The 18,360-nt window shown below is 32.5% G+C and overlaps 1 protein-coding gene across 2 annotated transcripts in view; it reads left to right on the forward strand.

Annotated features, from left to right (window-relative positions):
* LOC140448057 (unconventional myosin IC-like) overlaps window positions 1-18,360 on the forward strand; it is a 108,104-nt gene that overhangs the window by 77,898 nt on the left and 11,846 nt on the right. For both annotated transcript variants that reach the window (XM_072541106.1, XM_072541104.1), the window contains exons 2-10: window positions 4,924-5,056; window positions 8,057-8,172; window positions 8,764-8,834; window positions 9,288-9,679; window positions 9,984-10,187; window positions 13,797-14,056; window positions 15,016-15,185; window positions 15,257-15,411; window positions 17,512-17,794. In XM_072541106.1, the coding sequence (XP_072397207.1) occupies window positions 4,931-5,056; window positions 8,057-8,172; window positions 8,764-8,834; window positions 9,288-9,679; window positions 9,984-10,187; window positions 13,797-14,056; window positions 15,016-15,185; window positions 15,257-15,411; window positions 17,512-17,794 (1,777 nt within the window). In that variant the 5' untranslated portion in view covers window positions 4,924-4,930. The remainder of the gene's footprint in view (window positions 1-4,923; window positions 5,057-8,056; window positions 8,173-8,763; window positions 8,835-9,287; window positions 9,680-9,983; window positions 10,188-13,796; window positions 14,057-15,015; window positions 15,186-15,256; window positions 15,412-17,511; window positions 17,795-18,360) is intronic.

The following is an 18,360-nucleotide window of genomic DNA, read 5'->3' on the forward strand; positions in this document are numbered from 1 at the left end:
TTTCTCTTCAATTTGACAATAGTGACATCCTTCACCCTCAGTATAGATCGGAAATTCTCCTTCTGTATGCAGATGAGATTGCTCTCCTCACGTCAGGGCCAATGTCTGTATTCGAAAGAGTGCAAAACTATCTAGATTAGGTGGTGCAATACATGGAGAATGACTATAAACGCCTCCAAAACACAACTTATATTATTCAAATCTTCCAATTGTCGTGATGTTCATGGCCAGATAACCTTGTTAGAAGAAGACTTTATTCTCTGAAACTCGGTTTCCTATCTGGGAGTTCATTTTAGCAGGACTCTCAACTGGAAAACTGACATGCAAAACACCTTAGACAGGGTAAGAAAGAGGTTTAAACACCGGTTAAATGAGCAGAACGTCAACTAAAATATTATTGCGCACCTACAAAACCTTTATAAGGAAAACTTAAGGAAAATCCTTGGATTCTGCATGAGGAAGTGCAGATACATCAGGTAGCCAATCTAACAACGATTAAGGACAGAATCCTATACCTCAGCAGGAGGTATGTCCTTTGCACTATTGCACGCTCAAACAACCGAGCCAAACAAATACTAACGACTAAGACTATACTAAGACGCCATGCAATCGCCGAAGGCAAATACTCACCAGGGTTTCTGATGTAAAGAAAAGTTCCATTCACTCTAGCAAAACTTCTACAGAACACTGGAAACGAACTTCCTGATGAGTATCTTGATATATTAGAATCAACTTCCATTAAATATTGCAGCTAAAAACTGCAAGCCAAAAACGCTGATTAAGAGCCGTTCCCAGTATGGCTGGTAACCCCTTGAAATACCTCCCTTTGAGCTGCTTAGTCTTCTCGCCAATAATTCCTCTTGTGCGCTCCATATCATATCGTCCATATCACATTTGCCACCTTCTGAACCCCAGCTTTTTAGTAATCCACCTCTACATCTCTACAAGCATTCGTCATCGCGGTTACCACACCCCCCTAGCTCCGAAAAAAAAGAGTACCCCTTCCTTAAAGAGGTAATAGCCTAAACAAGGTTAAAACATTGGATCGATCGATCTTCAATTTGGTGCTTTCATAAATCATGTATACCCAATAGTTTATAATTATAGTTTATAGTTATAGATAAAAGATATCTGGGATAAAAAATTTCAATTCTGCAATAACTTTTGAAATTTTTATAACTGAATATTTGTGATATTGTCCCCATTCTCACGTGAAATTAAAGTTTTTATTGGTCTTCACCTTTCGTGTTTAAAATCAAATAGCGATCTTACATTGTTTATAATATATTGTTTATTAGTAAAAAATGACGTTTAATATTTTGCATAATTTATTTATTACTATTTTTATTACCAAATTTAACAAAATCAGTTATTAGATACCTGTATCAAAGAGTATCTGGGGAACATCATTACTTCCCTGGTCTATTTTAGGCTAGGCAATGAAACAATAAAGCTACCAATTTTTTGCAGTTGGATGGATCTCAATGAAACCTGTTGTATTCGATTCTTAAGAGCGTTAGAAAATTTTGTGAATTAAAGTGATGATTGAAAATGAAAATTACATTATTGAACAAGGAAAATGCATTTTTCAACGTGTATTTTGAAGTGATGAAAAATGATAAACTCGGGGGCTTTGGGATCGCTGAACACAAATATCATATCGGCGATGGTCTCCGAGCCACCTGGTGCCTAGAACAGAACTCGTCTCCTGGAGTTTTACGGAAATTCGATACAAAATCAGCTTTGTATTGTATTTGTCATCATGTTCAACAGTCCCTAAATCTAAACTAAAATTTATTGTTCTTGTTGAATATTAGTATTGAGTATGTGTCCTCTTTAATATATTTATTTTAGCGATTCTGTATAGCTTTACAGCTGTATCGTTCCAGGGGTCTTAATGTTGCATTCTCCACAAGTGGCCGTACCGGAACAGTTGCTTCGCGTCTATCTTGTCTACTTACGGCGTTTCTATATCCATTTTATTCCGATTTTCTTCATTTCTGATACGATCTTAAGAGGTAACTTGACATCTTCTATAAAACCCTGTTTCAAACGTATTCTTTTTTCTTTTATTCTCTTCTGGTAATAGCCACACTTCTGCTGTGTATGTTACAGTGCTTTGTACCAACAATCTGAACACCTTTTTCTTCATTTGATTTTACAAACTTTAATTTCATAGTGGGGAATATAACTTTCTTGTTATAAGTTTCGTTCTTCATATTCTTCCACGACAGGTAATGGAAAATACCATATTGTAAAATTTGAAAATTCTCGCCTTCATTACCAAGAACACTTATATCCCAAATATAAAGCAACAAAAGAAAACGAATATCTTTATTTGCTTCAATTCATTATATCACAAAATTATGCACAAATTAGATAATTTATGATAAAAAATACATTTTCTGACATCATTAACCACTTCCATGACGATAAACTTTTTTTCTAGAACTACCTGATATCGAAAATTTGACTATCAACTGCTGTAATGAAAGGTTTGATAACATTTCTATAATATAAGTTTACGTCACTTTTTTATATATCCTAAAAAATATTTATACATAAATGTATGTTTAATACTCTTTTTTAATGTTTTCGTAAATCTAGAGTTTAAAATATGAATAGTAACTTTGATACATACATCAGATTTAAAAAAAAATAAGGAAATATTTATTAAAGTACAATGAACTCTCTTCTGACAGACACCTATGTCAACAGGTACCTCACCAGGCAACGGGAGATTGTACTTTTAAAAGGGTCTACACACGTCCTGACCATGCTTAGTTACATTTCTCAGATTCTTCACTTTCTTTTTCAAAAATGCCCACGTTGCATCTGGGTAAATTCTTTTGATGATTTCCAGAAAAGAATTGTATGTTTCATTCCTCCGATCTTGGTTTGAATCTGCATCACACTGAACATCCTACAAACAGCGGGAAGTTTAGTAGCTTTCCAGTAATTAGTCAATCGTGGTTTTCTCATCCATCGGTATTTGAGACATTTTTATGGACTGAACACTCCGAACGGCTACCAGGAGTTAACTGATTCGTGTTGGAGTTGAAGGTCGAAATCGGAGGTTGGCCAACAACGCTACCTACGTCATGACTTGACAGGTTTTGGGTGGAGATGTCGGCTGTCGGAATATCACGGTTGCTCCAGATCGGTCAACCCGACCATCGGTTACAACCTTGTTGTTTATAAAAACAAAAAAAAACAAGCCTTGTTGTTGTTATATCAACAAGCCTACATACACACCAACCACCGGTCATAAAGTTGTCGATCACCATAGTTGGGTGTGTGTAGGGGGTTTAAATCTCTCTTCAATCTGAACAACGGGCGAGGATAGTAAATTATGTTTTCTTACTACTCCTTATTATAGTAATTATGTAATATTAAAAAATAATTCTACTGGACAACACTTTATGCGGAAGGACTGCTCTCCGTTCAAGAGAAGTGTTTCTATATAACCACATAACCATAATACGTATATTAAATTTCAAAACCTGTATATTCTTAAATCTCTGACGTAGCTTTTGAAACCAATCAGTGAGACTTTAAAGGATTTTGTGTCTAAACACAACAATTTTTGTTAAGCAATAAGAGGTTTTTTGTTAATGCAATTAAAAAAAAACGGGTGAAGAAGTTACACTTCTATACACGCATTCGCCGTTACAAATTTATTTGGGAGTCAATCTGCACAATCATTACATATGTAATGCTATAGGTAAGATATAGCAGAAAGAGAAACAGAATTAATAACAACTTACTAACAATTAATAAACAACATTTGACCTGTAATAGGAGTATAGTAAATGAAGGATTAAATCAATATTTTGATGAAAATGTATATTTTTATTTTCATATATGTATGAAAGTTTTTACACATACTCTGCAGTAAAATTCATTGTTTATTTTGTTATTAATATAAAAATACATTACACTGCAGCATATTTCAATATAACAATACAATACAAGTTAAAATGCAATATTCATAAGTATTTAAAAATGACAATAATATACATAAAAAAAATACACTACAACACAGTGCAACATAATTCAATATAATAATACAATACAAATTAAAATGCAATATTCATAAGTATTTAAAAATTACAATAATATACATAACTTTTCTACTTACATGTTTATTTTACCATGTAATAATATTAATAAAAAAGTCCTCCCCGACTGGGAATCGAACCCCGGTCTCTCGCGTGACAGGCGGGGGTACTGACTACTATACTACCGAGGACATGACACAAACGCATTTCAAAATTGACAGTTCTGGGTCATACAGTGATGTATTGAGATTATTATTTTGAAATACAAAAGACTAATATAATTATGAACATTTAATAAATAATACAAAACATATTACATAAATAATAATATTAATAAATATTTTATTATATATATAATATTATATGTATATAAAATATAGTTATAATATTAAATATATATACAAAAAGGACATTTTTATATTTGAGAGAGGAAGAGAGAGAGAGAAAATATATCTTCTGTCTCTCTCTTACTCATTATCTTACATATGTAATGATTTCACAGATTCACTCCCATACAAATTTCCAACGTGGAGCGCGCGTATAGAAGTATAACTTCAATAATTCTGTCCAACATTTATATTGGCTTTTCATCGCCAAAACTTCTGCTAAAGTTTTATTATATGAATATTATTTCCCACCAGAAGCACTCTACTACTTTACTATTATTCCCTCATTTTAAAAATTGTTGACAGCACTTTTAACATCCTTAGAAGTAAAACAAAAATTTCGGGTAAAAAACGTCTGGATACCCAAGGTGTCCTAAGAAGCATCAACGTAAACTCATGAAATAGAAGAAATACATAATTTAAATTATGATATTACAGTTTCATATTAGTTTACTGACTATCATTTTTTATTTCAGATAAAAAATGGAACACCAACTTTATGAAAGAGACCGAGTGGGAGTACAAGATGCAGTTTTATTAGAAGACTTTACTAATCAAGATGTTTTTGTAGATAATTTACAAAAGAGATTTAAAGAAGATGTTATTTATGTAAGTTTAAGTTTATTTAAATTTTGTTAGTAAAATGGTAGGTTTAGTATAATTTACTATTATATATTATATTTATTCAGAAGATGTCGGGGGTGGCTGTGCCGAGTTTTCGACTATACCTGTAGAGTCATATATAACGCTTAGGATTTGTCTTGATAGATCTTAGATATGTTAGTGCGGAAAATGTGTGTTAGTTTTCTATATACTTGCACCGGGCGATATACTTTTCTTAGTATCTTTCTCTCAAATGTCCTGAGTTGGGCTTCTTCTTTTTTCGTTATTACCCAGGTTTCACAACCACAGGTTACTACGGGTCTAATCAAAGTTCTGTAGATAGTCATTTTGGTTCTTTTGTCTAATAATTTCGATGTATGTACGATTTCCACTGATAATACATGCATTAATTTTGCTACTTACGGAATTCTTCTGATTGATTTCTGTGCACAGATATGTAAACGTTCACGTACCGTTAGCGTCATAAAAAACTGGTACAACTCTTATAACCAAAAATCGTGTTTTTTAAGTTGTGTACGTTGATCTTGTCACATGTGTCATTCTAATTTCTAGGGCACCGTTGCCAGTTCAACGAAAATATTATATGAAACCAGCTAAAAGCGACAGACCGCCAGTTTTAAGTGTACTAAAAACTAAAACATTATCGAGCATTCTCGATCAGTCAATCACATTAAATTTGTTTAAACATGCATCCTAAAAAATTCCCATATTAATTTTGTAATTTTCCATCATCTCAATTAAGTACCCATACATTGATTTGTGTCTTATTATAATTTATGAAAATATTTCAAATCAAAAATAATGATAGATAATCGATCTAGACATAACTTTAAATTATTATAATAAAACATCACAGTCGGATATTGGATTGTAACTGTCATGTTTTGAAAAGCGTTTTTTCGCCCCGGATATTTTATAGTTTATAATACGTAGGATAAAGTATAATATTTTTTATCGTTCTTGTACTAAATAATCAATTAATCTTGGTAGTTTGCCTGTTACTAAACTTATTAATACAAAATACAGTTCGTGTTCGGTAGGCAATTGAAGTATAAAATTACAGTAGATGCATTCCAATGTTCCCTGTGCCAATACCCTAGGTTTAAAGATCCTTTAAACATTTTGGATATTAAATTAACTCAACCCTATCTCTGGTTATTAAATTAATTAGATACGGTTTTTTGTTGTTAATGATAAAAATAATACCTATCTACATTACAATAATACATTTTTGAACGTTATTTTTTTTTTATTTAGATTTAGTGCAATTTCGTTATCTGTGATGGCAACAACGAATTGATTCACGAACCATTGTGTCCAGTCTGAACACAGGTTTACATTGGGAAAAAAAAGTGTACCAGTTTTATATGACGGGAAGTGTACATGTTCAATACTATAGTTGTCTATTGCTATATTATTTTCATTCTCAGATGTTCTTTTGATGGTCATGTACTTATTTTTTGTTTCGTTTATTTTAAGCCTTTTGTGCTTCAGGATCAATTTACTTGAACGTTTCCATTAGTCGTGTCTTTCTTCTACTAATAATAGCGACAGAGTCTGCATATACAGTAATTTGTACTGTTTTGGTGTTTATAGGGTCGGTTACATTAGTTTTTCCGATAACTGCTTCAAGAACTAGGTTGAACAGCATGGTTGACCTGTCTCACCCCCATGTTGATGTCAAAGAGGGGAGACAGTTCTGTATCTACTCTAACTGCGGCTTTTCAACCCTGCAACGTTATTTTTGTGGGGCTGACATATTTTTTTTGTATACCTAGATTTCGGAGGTCTTCCAGCATTTTGTCTGTTTTCACACTATCAAAAGTTTGTTTAAAGTATTTATACATACTATATAGTTCTATGTCGTATTCATAAGCTTTCTCTTGTATTGTTCTAAATATAAATATGTGGTCTGTAGTGGCTTTATTTGGTCTGAGTCCATTTCGATAATCAACAACTATATTTTCGGAGTATTCTGACAATCTAGTGTAGATAATGCCAGAAAGAATTTTGTATATTAGATTTAGCAATGTAATTGGTCTGTAATTCTGGCATTCCCTCTTATCTCCTTTTTTATATATTGGCTGTATAAGACCAACTGCCCATTCCTCCTCCATTTGCTCCTTGGTCCATACCAACTTTATCATGTAATGGATTCTTTCTCAGAGTTCGGGTCCTCCATATTTCAACAATTCTGCCGAAGCCCGTCCGTTGCTGGGGCTTTACTGTTTTTTAGTTTCTTTATTATTTGAACTACTTCTTCATAACTCGGATTTTCAACGTGCGGCTCCGCCGTAAAATACATTGTCTCGTTTTGATCATTTCCATTGTCTGCACTTAAAAGTTTTCCTTAAAGTATTCTTTCCATCTTATTATAATTTGTTTCTCTGTTAGTGGTTCTCCGTCATTGTCTTTTCGTATTGTCAATTTTTGTCTAAATGATTGTGTGCTTTCTTTTATTATTTTATAGAATTTTCTGCTCTCGTATCTGTTGTTATGTTCTAGGATTTCTTGTACTTGTTTTTTCAAAGCCTCTCTTTTTTTTTCTTCTGCATATTCTAGTCGCTTGTATTCTCTTTTCGTTATAACTTTCTCTGCAATTTCTTGTGTTTCTTTGAAGTTAAGTCTAGCTTGCCTTTTTTCCTCTACTGCAGTTCTACATTCATCATCATACCATTCCGCATTTCTGTGCTTTTTGGCTTTTCCGACGTTTCCTCTGCAGATTCCGTTATTATTGTTTTAATTGTCTCCATTTATCCTCTGCCATATCTTGCTCCCTGATTCCGTTAAGTTTTATTTGGAAAGTATTTTGATATTCTTGTGTCTTTGATGGACTTCTGAATCCTTCAACATTCCATTTCTTAATTTGGCTATTTTTCCCTTTTGCCACTGTCGCGAAATAAACAAAGTAGGAGGCATAATATAAGTAAATAATATAGAGCATTTTTAATTTATTTACTATAACAAATATTTATACTTTTTCAGACTTACATTGGTCCAGTATTGATATCAGTTAACCCGTATAGAGAACTAAATATTTATGACTCTAAAACTGTGCAGCAGTATCGCAACAAACATTTTTTTGAAGTTCCACCTCATGTGTACGTATAACTTATTATTTTATTACATTAATATTTTTTTTTACACTTTATTTACCTTTCTATGCAAAACTCGTTATCAGACATAAATGGACAAAAAATCCAATTTAGTCATATTTTACAGCTTTGTACTATCTATACTTTGTTGACTACTTTAAATGAAAATTTGGACTTATTTAAAAAAATATGGAGTCGTTCTAGGCTATTTTAGCGGGTCATATCCCAAAAGTTAGGCCTACAACAAGCAGTGCAGTTTGTACAAGTCGAGAAAGCGGTATAACAAAGAAAAAGAATAATTCTATGTATATCTTTTTTTTAGGAAACTCTATGTAGAGTTTCGCACAAATAAAATTGTGATGAAACGCGCTATTCAGTCGGTATTGAAATTTGACAATGAAATTTGAGATACCGCTTTCTTGACTTGTACCAATTGCACTGCATGTTATAGGCTTAACTTTTGGGACGTGGCTCTCCAGTACTTAACAAAGCCAGTGCAGTCTTTCAACAGCCTAGAACTATTATTTATATGTAGTTGAGTTTATTATATGCCTGTTATTATGTAGTTGAGTTTATTTTTATTTCCTTTCTTTTTAGATTTGCCATTACCAACAACGCATATACATCCCTAAGAGAAGAAAACCGAGAACAATGTATCCTAATTTCAGGTAAAATTGTAAAATATTGTTATTAACTACTTACTACGAACCAAATTAATAGACGAAAACTATATCTAACCATGGACATACATATTAACATGTTAATATATGTTAATATATGTTAATATATGTCAATATATGTTAATATATGTTAATATATGTTAATATATGTTAATATATGTTAATATATGTTAATATATATTAATATATGGTAATATATATTAATATATGTTAATATTTCTTCTTCTTCTCCCTTTTTGTATGTAAGCTTTAAAGCCTGTTTCTTCTTCAATATTATCCTTCTAAATTGTTTAAATTATCGCACCTGCTATCGCCTGTTAATATATATTATATATTTAAACAATATTCCTAACTTTTGACAAGAAAATTATGTGCACATTTAGAAAATATTAATATAATACCTTCATTTTACACTTTATCAAAAAATGAATTTATTTTTAGGCGAATCGGGGTCGGGTAAAACTGAAGCCTCCAAAAAAGTCCTGAACTATATAGCCGCAGTTACAGACCAGAAAGGAGAAGTAGAAAAAGTAAAAGATAAACTTTTGTTTTCAAATCCCATTTTAGAAGCATTTGGTAATGCTAAAACTAATAGAAATGACAATTCGAGTAGGTTTGGAAAATACATGGACATCCAGTTCAACTTCGAAGGAAATCCAGTGGGAGGAAATATCTTAAACTACCTTTTAGAAAAATCACGAGTAATAAATCAAGGGTCAGGAGAAAGGAATTTTCACATCTTTTACCAATTGCTTGCAGGTGCATCTGAAGAAGAGTTGGATAAATTGCATTTGAAGAGGAATTTATCTTCTTATTACTATTTATCTAATGGGGTAAGTTAACTGTTTTTAGTAAAAGGTTGAGTAGATTTCCTAGTGGACTCTTACTTTTTTTTATTTATTAATTATTGTTCGTACTGAAAAAGATGTTTAGTTTTAGATAAATGTTTTTTGATCAGAAATATTTTTATATTGTATCATACATATTGTAATCGTTGCAACTTTTGTCATTTGTACTCTCACGTTTTCTAAATCTAAATAAACATAATTCCTTTTTTTGTTCATGTATAACTACTTTAGATTATATGTGACTACCCTTTAACAAAGTACTACTAAGTGATTGCCATTTTTATTTTAGCAAAACGGCACCACGGCTATAAACGATCAGAAGGATTTTAGTGAAGTTAAAAAAGCCTTGACTACTTTAGAGTTTACGGAAAAAGAACAGTCAGACATGTTTTCCGTTATCTCAGCCATACTGCAATTAGGAAACATTGGATTTTCTGAGGAGGAAGGACGCACTCTCATATTAAAACCGGAGCAAGTAGATATTGTTAGTAAGGTAAGTCTAAAGAAGTTTTTATTTCAGTAGTTTTTTTCAGTTTTAAAATAAAATACTAACTTTTTTAGAAATTTTGCTAATAATAAAAAATGATATATTAAAATATATTGGGTCATCTTCTTATTTTTGTAGTGTCTATCCGTTTCGGATGTTGGTGACCATCATGACTATCTATATTTAGCACACTGCTGCTCTGAAAAAATTTGTGGTTGTTGTATTGAACCACGTACATATACGTATATTTTCAGCCAGGAAATCCTTTGCCTTCGTGGTCCTCGTTTTCCTTCTACTTTTCTTTGTAGAATTTTGCTTTTCCTCATGATATGACCGAGGTATTTGATTTTGGCTGTTTTTATTGTGGTTAACAACTCTTTTATAGGCCCTTGGATAGGCATCCATTATGGAATTTCTTGTTTACCATTATATAATCAATTTGATTACTTATTATGTTTCCAGGTTGATCTTGCGGAGAGACCCAAGTATACAAATGTCTTGGTGGTAGTTTAAAAAACGTATTTAGTAGTACAAATTCTTCTTCCTCTACAAATAGTTTTAATCTAGACTAAAATCACCAATGAATTCACCGCTTTTCCCTTTACCAATTTTTGCATTCAAGTCATCCATAATAATAGTTATATCTTCTTTTTTAGTTTGTTTAAGTAAATTTATCAACAACTCATAGAATTGCTCTACCTCTTTTTCTGGGTTATCGCTGGTTGGTGCATACACTTGTAAAACAATTAATTTGACCGGAGTAGTATTCAGTTAGATTATTATTAATCTTTCAGAAACAGGTATAACTTTTGTAACATATTGACGTAATTGAGGAGATACGATTACTCTAACCTCACGCATATGTTGACCGTCATCATTTCCCGAGTGGTATACCATATGGTTGTAAACAATACAAGCACTACTATGTGACCACTTCATTTCACTTATGCCCATTATATCTACTCCAAGTTTGGTCTTTCTTGGTCATAGTATTATGAAGTTTTGCAGCCTAATACATTGTCTTCACATTCCAGCTACATATTTTGATAATCAACTCTAAGTTTTTAGAGACAATTTTCCAGTCATATTCGAATAAAATATTTATGAACTTGTACCAAAGTGCATGAATTCAGCAAGCTAAACAAATGTCTTTTCGGGCAGAACAGCCGCCGTGCCACCAAAAAAGATGACTGAAAAAAATTAACTTTCGGTTTTCTTAACTTCATGTTACCGGAAGTATCCTATTACCTTAAATTTTTGTAAAAATAATTGTTCTTAGTGGGAAAGGTGTGCCCTTTTTTTTAGTGAGCTAGTGAGTTGTAGTATAAAGGATGTGGTTTGGTTTAGAACAATATTAAAAAAATGAAGTTTTTATTCCATCTCTTAAGATCAGTGATCGACCGAAGTAGTGTATTTATGCGAAGGCGGTAGAAAGTTGCTTGCGTAGTATATTTTTACTTCTCCAAGTTTCTCTAAATATGCTCTTGATCCATCAAGCTTTTCCTCTAAGGTTGCATTCAAACGAGACTGAGGGAGGCTGATAGAGCGCGAACAGGATAGGCTCTTAGACTCGTAGGAGATTAAAGTAGAGCTAAAGAAGGACTGACCTGCTTTACTTGAAATCCACTTGTTTTTATACACGATAACATCTCATTCTCTTTGAGGACTCTCTAGTAAGCCCATTGCCGCAACGTAAGAAGTAGAATGTGGAAGACATAAAAAAGCACTGATAACAGTTAGAAGCAAAAGAATGTGTTATTTGAATGCATGCAAAAACATTCAACGTACCTCGTCCCACCCTTTTTTGGCTTTGTAAGAAAGATGTTACTGTTGGTGAGGTATGCCAAACAAAACTAGGGAGAAAACCTATTTTGCAAGATCTATCAGGGTGGATTCAAACCGACATTTTATCGCAAAGGTCCTCTCTTCGCAAAGAAATTCGTAAAGACATTAGAAGAAAATGTAACGTACGGTGTATAAATAAATAGACACAAAATAGAAAAAAAGAATGGAATAACCTCATAAGCAGAATCTAGCAGATCCAGCAAGAGATAAGTCACCAATCGGTAGAAGAAGTATCGGACAACCGCGCAAAAGATGGAGTGACAACCTTCGATAGAGGTATTAATCGCCAATGAACAAGCAGAATTGCTTATAAAGAGGAAGAAGAAGAAGAAGAAAAAATTTGTCAATTTTTAAGGCAAAATAATTGTCCATTATCTCATTTTGGCATCAGTGACCTGCTTGGTAAAGCTTCAATGGATTTTAACAAACGGGTATCTTTCTAGTAAGGAAGGAGACATATTTTTTCCGAAGAGAATTTTCTGATGGAGGCACACAAGAATGAAGAAGCACCCGTTGCACCAAATGGTTAACCAGTTTTACAACACATACTTCCCATTCCTGTTCTTAGAAAAACGACAAGGCATAAGAGGTCGAAAATCGGGAACAGCCAAAATTTTGACTATAACCCCAAACAAAAATGAACTGGAAGAGTCAATCGTATCGAAAATTGAATAAAATAAAATTAAAAGAAAAGTTGGTTAGACGGAAAGAAAAAGCGAACTGATGATGCAAAACCTGGTAGCAGCAAAATGGATGTAGTGGTAATAAATCCAAGTTCTGTTGGGAAAAAAGCGATAAAGGAACTGGTAGAAAACGACACATCTTCAGATAATTTGAATGAAAATATACCACCCCTAGATGACTCGACTGATGGGGACGAATTCCCGAATATGGACAGTGACACAAAAAATGATGTCTTTTCTGTTCAGGCAGTTCAGGACGTTTTACCTCTGATTTAAGGGGATAAATGTGGGTACAGTGCTTAAGATGCGAGCTCTGGTCACACGAGTTATGCGCTTATGCCGAACGCGATTGCCATATTTGCGATTTTTGTAGTTAGAAGAATATTTCATAGTATTCCATATTACTTCATATTACACGACCATTTTTTCGGTAAACTAAAATGTATTTTTTTCAATAAAACAAAATATATTTTTATGTATGTATTTGGTTTGTTACAATAATTTATTATAATAATCCTTTTTTGCCTAGCCTTTACCATTTTTCTTATTTATATTTATTTCAATACTTTTCGAAATAATTCGATAAATAAAAATGGTATTCCATAATCCCCGCTTTACTGTACTTTTTCACTAATGAGACTTCAATCCGTTGTACGTTGCTGTTTACAAGTAATCGTTGTTTTTTATATAGTTTTCGTCAAATTTATTCGATTCATATAATTTAAATATTATGGGCATTATATTGTTACGCCAACCTTGCTACACCGCTGATCGAACCTTCACAAATCTCGTCTAAAGATAGGGAAATTTCGAAACGACTGAAGCGACTATACATATATTATAAAGATAAGTTAAATTGTAGACTGCAGTCTAAAATATAAATGTGTACGATTAAGTAAATAAACGTTATAAATTAATTGTGTTTTTAGTGTTTCTGTTAAAAGACTTTAAATAAATTAAAATAAACATTACAATATCCATGCCTTGTTTAAATTTATTTCTCTTATAGTTATCAATCAATTATTGACATTATCATTGAATGTAAAAAAGGAAAACGAAGATAACTCTAACATATTTTTATTTGTAGCTTCTTGACTGTGATAAAGAAAAAATGAGACTAGCACTGCAACAACGAACTATTGAAACCATTAGAGATGTAGTCACTAGTCCCCTAAATAGAGAATTGTCGATATACGCCAGAGATGCTTTAGCTAAGGCCATATACGACAGAATGTTTACTTGGCTTGTAAATAGAATTAACGATTCTTTACAACCCAGCGACAAACGAAGAAATGTTGTGATGGGTATCTTGGACATTTATGGGTTTGAAATTTTTGAAAGAAACGGGTAAGTCAAAGAAGTAACTCAGTTCCACTTAAATTAAGTCGAGACATTGCCTAAGTGACTTAACAAATAAAAATTGGCAATCATTTTATTTGTTAGTAGTTTTAACTATTAAGTAACTTTATGCCTCTGAAATTCTTCGGGTCCGATTTATGCGCTGATGCCGAACGCGATTTTTGTCGTTAGAAGAATATTTCATAGTATTTCATATTACATAATGACGGTATTAGATTTTTATGTTGATGCACGGTTGATGTAAGGTTGAAATACGTATAAGCGGATTGCCGTTGCCCTGCATCGAAATAAAAATCTAATACCGTCATTATGTTTTAGTTCTTTACTCTGTTTGAGAAACTGAATTCACTACGAATTTGGACATGATGAACGGCATGTGGAAAGCATTTTTAGATTCCCTTGCCGACTATCAATCTGTCTGCTTTGCAGAGCCTTTTTTTGTATATTGGTATAGTTATGCTAGTTTTCCATTCGTCGGGTAATATTCTAGTTCTTTCTATTTTTCCGTATAGGTAGTTTTATTAGTTCTTTTTAGATTTCTAGGCCTCCTCACTGAGCAGTTCATTTAAACTATTATCTAGACCTGGCGAGATGATTGGTGTTTGATTTATATCTCATTATTGCTTTCTTTGTTATTATCATACATATTTTCCTATATAAGTATTTTGCCCAGATTTCCATATCTATAGCGTTATTTCTAGCTATATTTATCAAAACTTAGTCCCTAATTGTTTGTGATATTTGTATTTAATTTACGTACATGCTTCATATAACCTTACAACCAAATTCATTGGACAAAAAACTCTACTGTTTTCTTGGCATAGAATAGGTACCAGTGAATGTCAGTTGGAGTAGGTCACTTTTTTATAATTTACTAATTATTTTGCATCCCCCCCCTTTTCGACGAAATATTTAATGTTCTAGTTTTAGCTTTGACATTTTTCTAGATTTGAACAACTTTGCATTAACTTTTGTAACGAAAAACTTCAACAGTTGTTTATCGACCTTACATTAAAATCAGAACAAGATGAATACGAAAAAGAGGGAATTGTATGGCAACATATAGAATACTTCGACAATAAAATCATTTGTGACTTAATTGAAGAAAAACATAGAGGTAAGTTTCTGTACTTATTATAAACAGTTCCATAGGAGTGAATGGTTTATGTCTCAAATTCAACTTTTTAGGACTTATTGCGTACATGGACGAAGAATGTTTGCGACCAGGAGATCCTACTGACAAAACTTTACTTGCTAAATTGGATGAACGTCTGAGCTACCATGCTCATTACATAAGTCACAAAAAGGCTGATATTAAATTACAAAAAATTATGGGTAGAGATGTGAGTATAAGTTATTTTTAACTAAAATACTTTCTTACTTAAATCCTTAGGGCGGGCTCATTTGTAATTTATATTGTACTGTATTCGAAATTTGTTGAAGTGGTCATATTATTTTTAAAAATTCTTGTACGCAACTCAGACAAGAAAGTATTGGTTTATTTTATAAGTTTTCAACGTTCAACAGTCCTCTGTAAAAACTTCTGTAGGCTTATATAGAATTATTTTCTACAAAATATAGTTATGTAAGTGAATTTGCACAAAAAGATAGTTTCAAAACATTCTTATTTTACAACTATACATTTTTTTTTCTTCGATATATTTACTAGTACTTTTTTATTAAATATAACTATGGTCAGTAAGGTCTCGTTTTATGCAGTGGATACGCTCCACAAGAAAGCGCATAAAAAAACCCAATAAAACGACATTACTTTTGCCTTGAAAAAATAGAGATACGTTCCGCAACTTTATAAAATTACATAGAACCAAGACAAAAACAAAAAGTTTGCAGAAATTTAAAAAAAATTGGCTGCATGATAAATTTCTTCGAATATGTAAAAAAAATTCATACAAAATTAAAAAAAAAACTTGTATTCAAAACTTAATTAATTTTATTTCATAGGAAAGTAATAGGTACATACAGTTTTACATTTTTAATCATTATCTTCTTCTTCTTCTCGTAGTACTACAGCCCGGGGTGGATGTTTTGGCTGACTGCACAACTTGCTTCCATCTTGAACGGTCGTCCATAACAGTTGGGTCAGTTCTTAGATCTGACCCATTGTTCTTAGATCTGGCCATACATTGTCTCTCCATCGCATTCGTGGACGTCCTAAGGGCCTTCTTCCTGTGCGGGGTTCCTCCCATATTAACTTGGTAAGGCGGTTATTAGGGAGTCTATGTACATAGCCAGCCCATCTTAGACATTGGGATTTAATCTCTTTGACTATATCGGTCGCTTTATACATCTGCTTGACCTCAGCATTTGTTCTCATTCGGTATTGGTTGCTATTAATGTCGTGATAAGGCCCAAAGATTCTTCTGAGGATTTTTCTCTCAAAACATCTAAGTTTTCTTTCAGTTTCTTTGGTCAGGGTCCACGTCTCACACCCATACATGAGCACCGGTCTAATCACCGTTTTATATATTCTAATCTTTAATGTTCGTGTTAGGCTTTTAGATTTAATAGTATTGTGGAGGCTTTAACCTCTTACGCGATATCGTTATCTGCAGTGATTATTGCTCCGCGATATTTAAAACTCTCCACTCTTTCAAAGTTATATGGGTCTATTGTAACATTTTGCCCTATTCTATCTCTCATCCTATTCTATTCTTTAATCATTATCGCTATCTGATAATGGTTTGCACTGTTTACGAAGTGGCTTAAAATCATCTTCATCGTCAGAAGAAACTGTCTCTGCAATAGATAATTGCGGTAAAGGCAATGGATTTTCACAAACTCCATTCTCGTTCTGTGTAGCTCTTCCTTTTCTGACAATGTAATCAGTAATTAAACTTTGCGATGATGATGCTAGTAATTTTTTATTTAGTTTACGATATCCTGACATGCAGTTCTCCAGCTCAAGTTGTAATTTGAAGTCTCGTTCAGAATTGGGGTCATTAATAAGAAAATAATTTTCTAATTTACTGCAAAGTTGAAGACCTTCTCGAATTAATTTGGCAGTGAGGGGGGTTGGTCTTTCATGCTCATCATTATCATTTTCTAGACTCATGGCGCCATCTAAAGTTAGATCTTAAGTTTGATCAATTATATCATGGTCACTTAATGCATCATCCACAAGTAATTCAACTATATCATCCAGGCTGAAGGTTCTAAAACCATCTTCATCAATTTCATGTGCTAAATTAGTTATTTCGTCTGATAGTGTCGATGTTTGAATGGTTGCGTTGCTTATTACACATGCTGATCAAACCTTTCTCGAACAGACATCTGGATATGAATAATTAATATTTATTTATAATAGTTATTAATAGAAATTTTTTTATGAAATAGAAACCGCGCAACTTTAAAATCGCATAAAAATAATCCGCATAAAAAGAGACCATACTGTATTGTAAATAAATATTAAAATCAATTTTCAGGAATTCCGCTTAATCCATTACGCTGGAGCTGTAACTTACAACGTCAAATCTTTCATCGATAAAAACAACGATTTATTATTCAGAGATTTAAGAGAAGCTATGTTGAGTTCTAAGAATCGTATTATAGAGTCAGTGTTCTTCGAACATGAGCAAAAAAGCAAAAAGAGACCAGAGACTGCCATTACCCAGTTTAAGACTTCCGTAAACAACCTCATGAATATTTTGAAAGATAAAGAACCGTCTTATATTAGATGTATAAAACCCAATGATTCTAAACATTCGGGTAAGTTATTCATAAAATTTTTCGTTATTATTTTGTTATTTTTAAACCGCAACGAGTACTGAGAGTTATTAGCAGGAGGATATACGTGTATACAATAAGTTAATTGCAAAATAAGTATTACAGTGAAGTAAATTTCATAAGGTACGTGTACCAAATACAGAGGTCGGGAAAAAGTGTGTAACATGCTTCAGTTCTAGTAATATAAAAATAAAATACAAAAAAAATTATTTCGTAATAAGTATTATTATAATCAAATAAATTATAACTTTTGTAGTAGGGCCTTCTTAGGAACACATCTTCCAAATAAGGCCCATACCTGGTCCCTAATATGGGCCACCCCAATGTTTAACGAACATTAATATAATTAATAAATGATAGACTATCACTTCTCACACCATTCACATACGAAATTCGGTACTTTGTCTTTGGATGTCAACCCTTCACATTCTTCATTAATATACTTTTTGCATTTTTTGCAAAGTTTCATATCAGGTGTTCTGTCTTCACAGCATAAATGACAAAACCAATTAACAGATTTTGATGTTGTCGCTGTCATCATCGCCATT

This window comes from Diabrotica undecimpunctata, chromosome 8, assembly GCF_040954645.1.
Source record: "Diabrotica undecimpunctata isolate CICGRU chromosome 8, icDiaUnde3, whole genome shotgun sequence".
NCBI classification, from domain to species: Eukaryota; Metazoa; Arthropoda; class Insecta; order Coleoptera; family Chrysomelidae; genus Diabrotica; species Diabrotica undecimpunctata.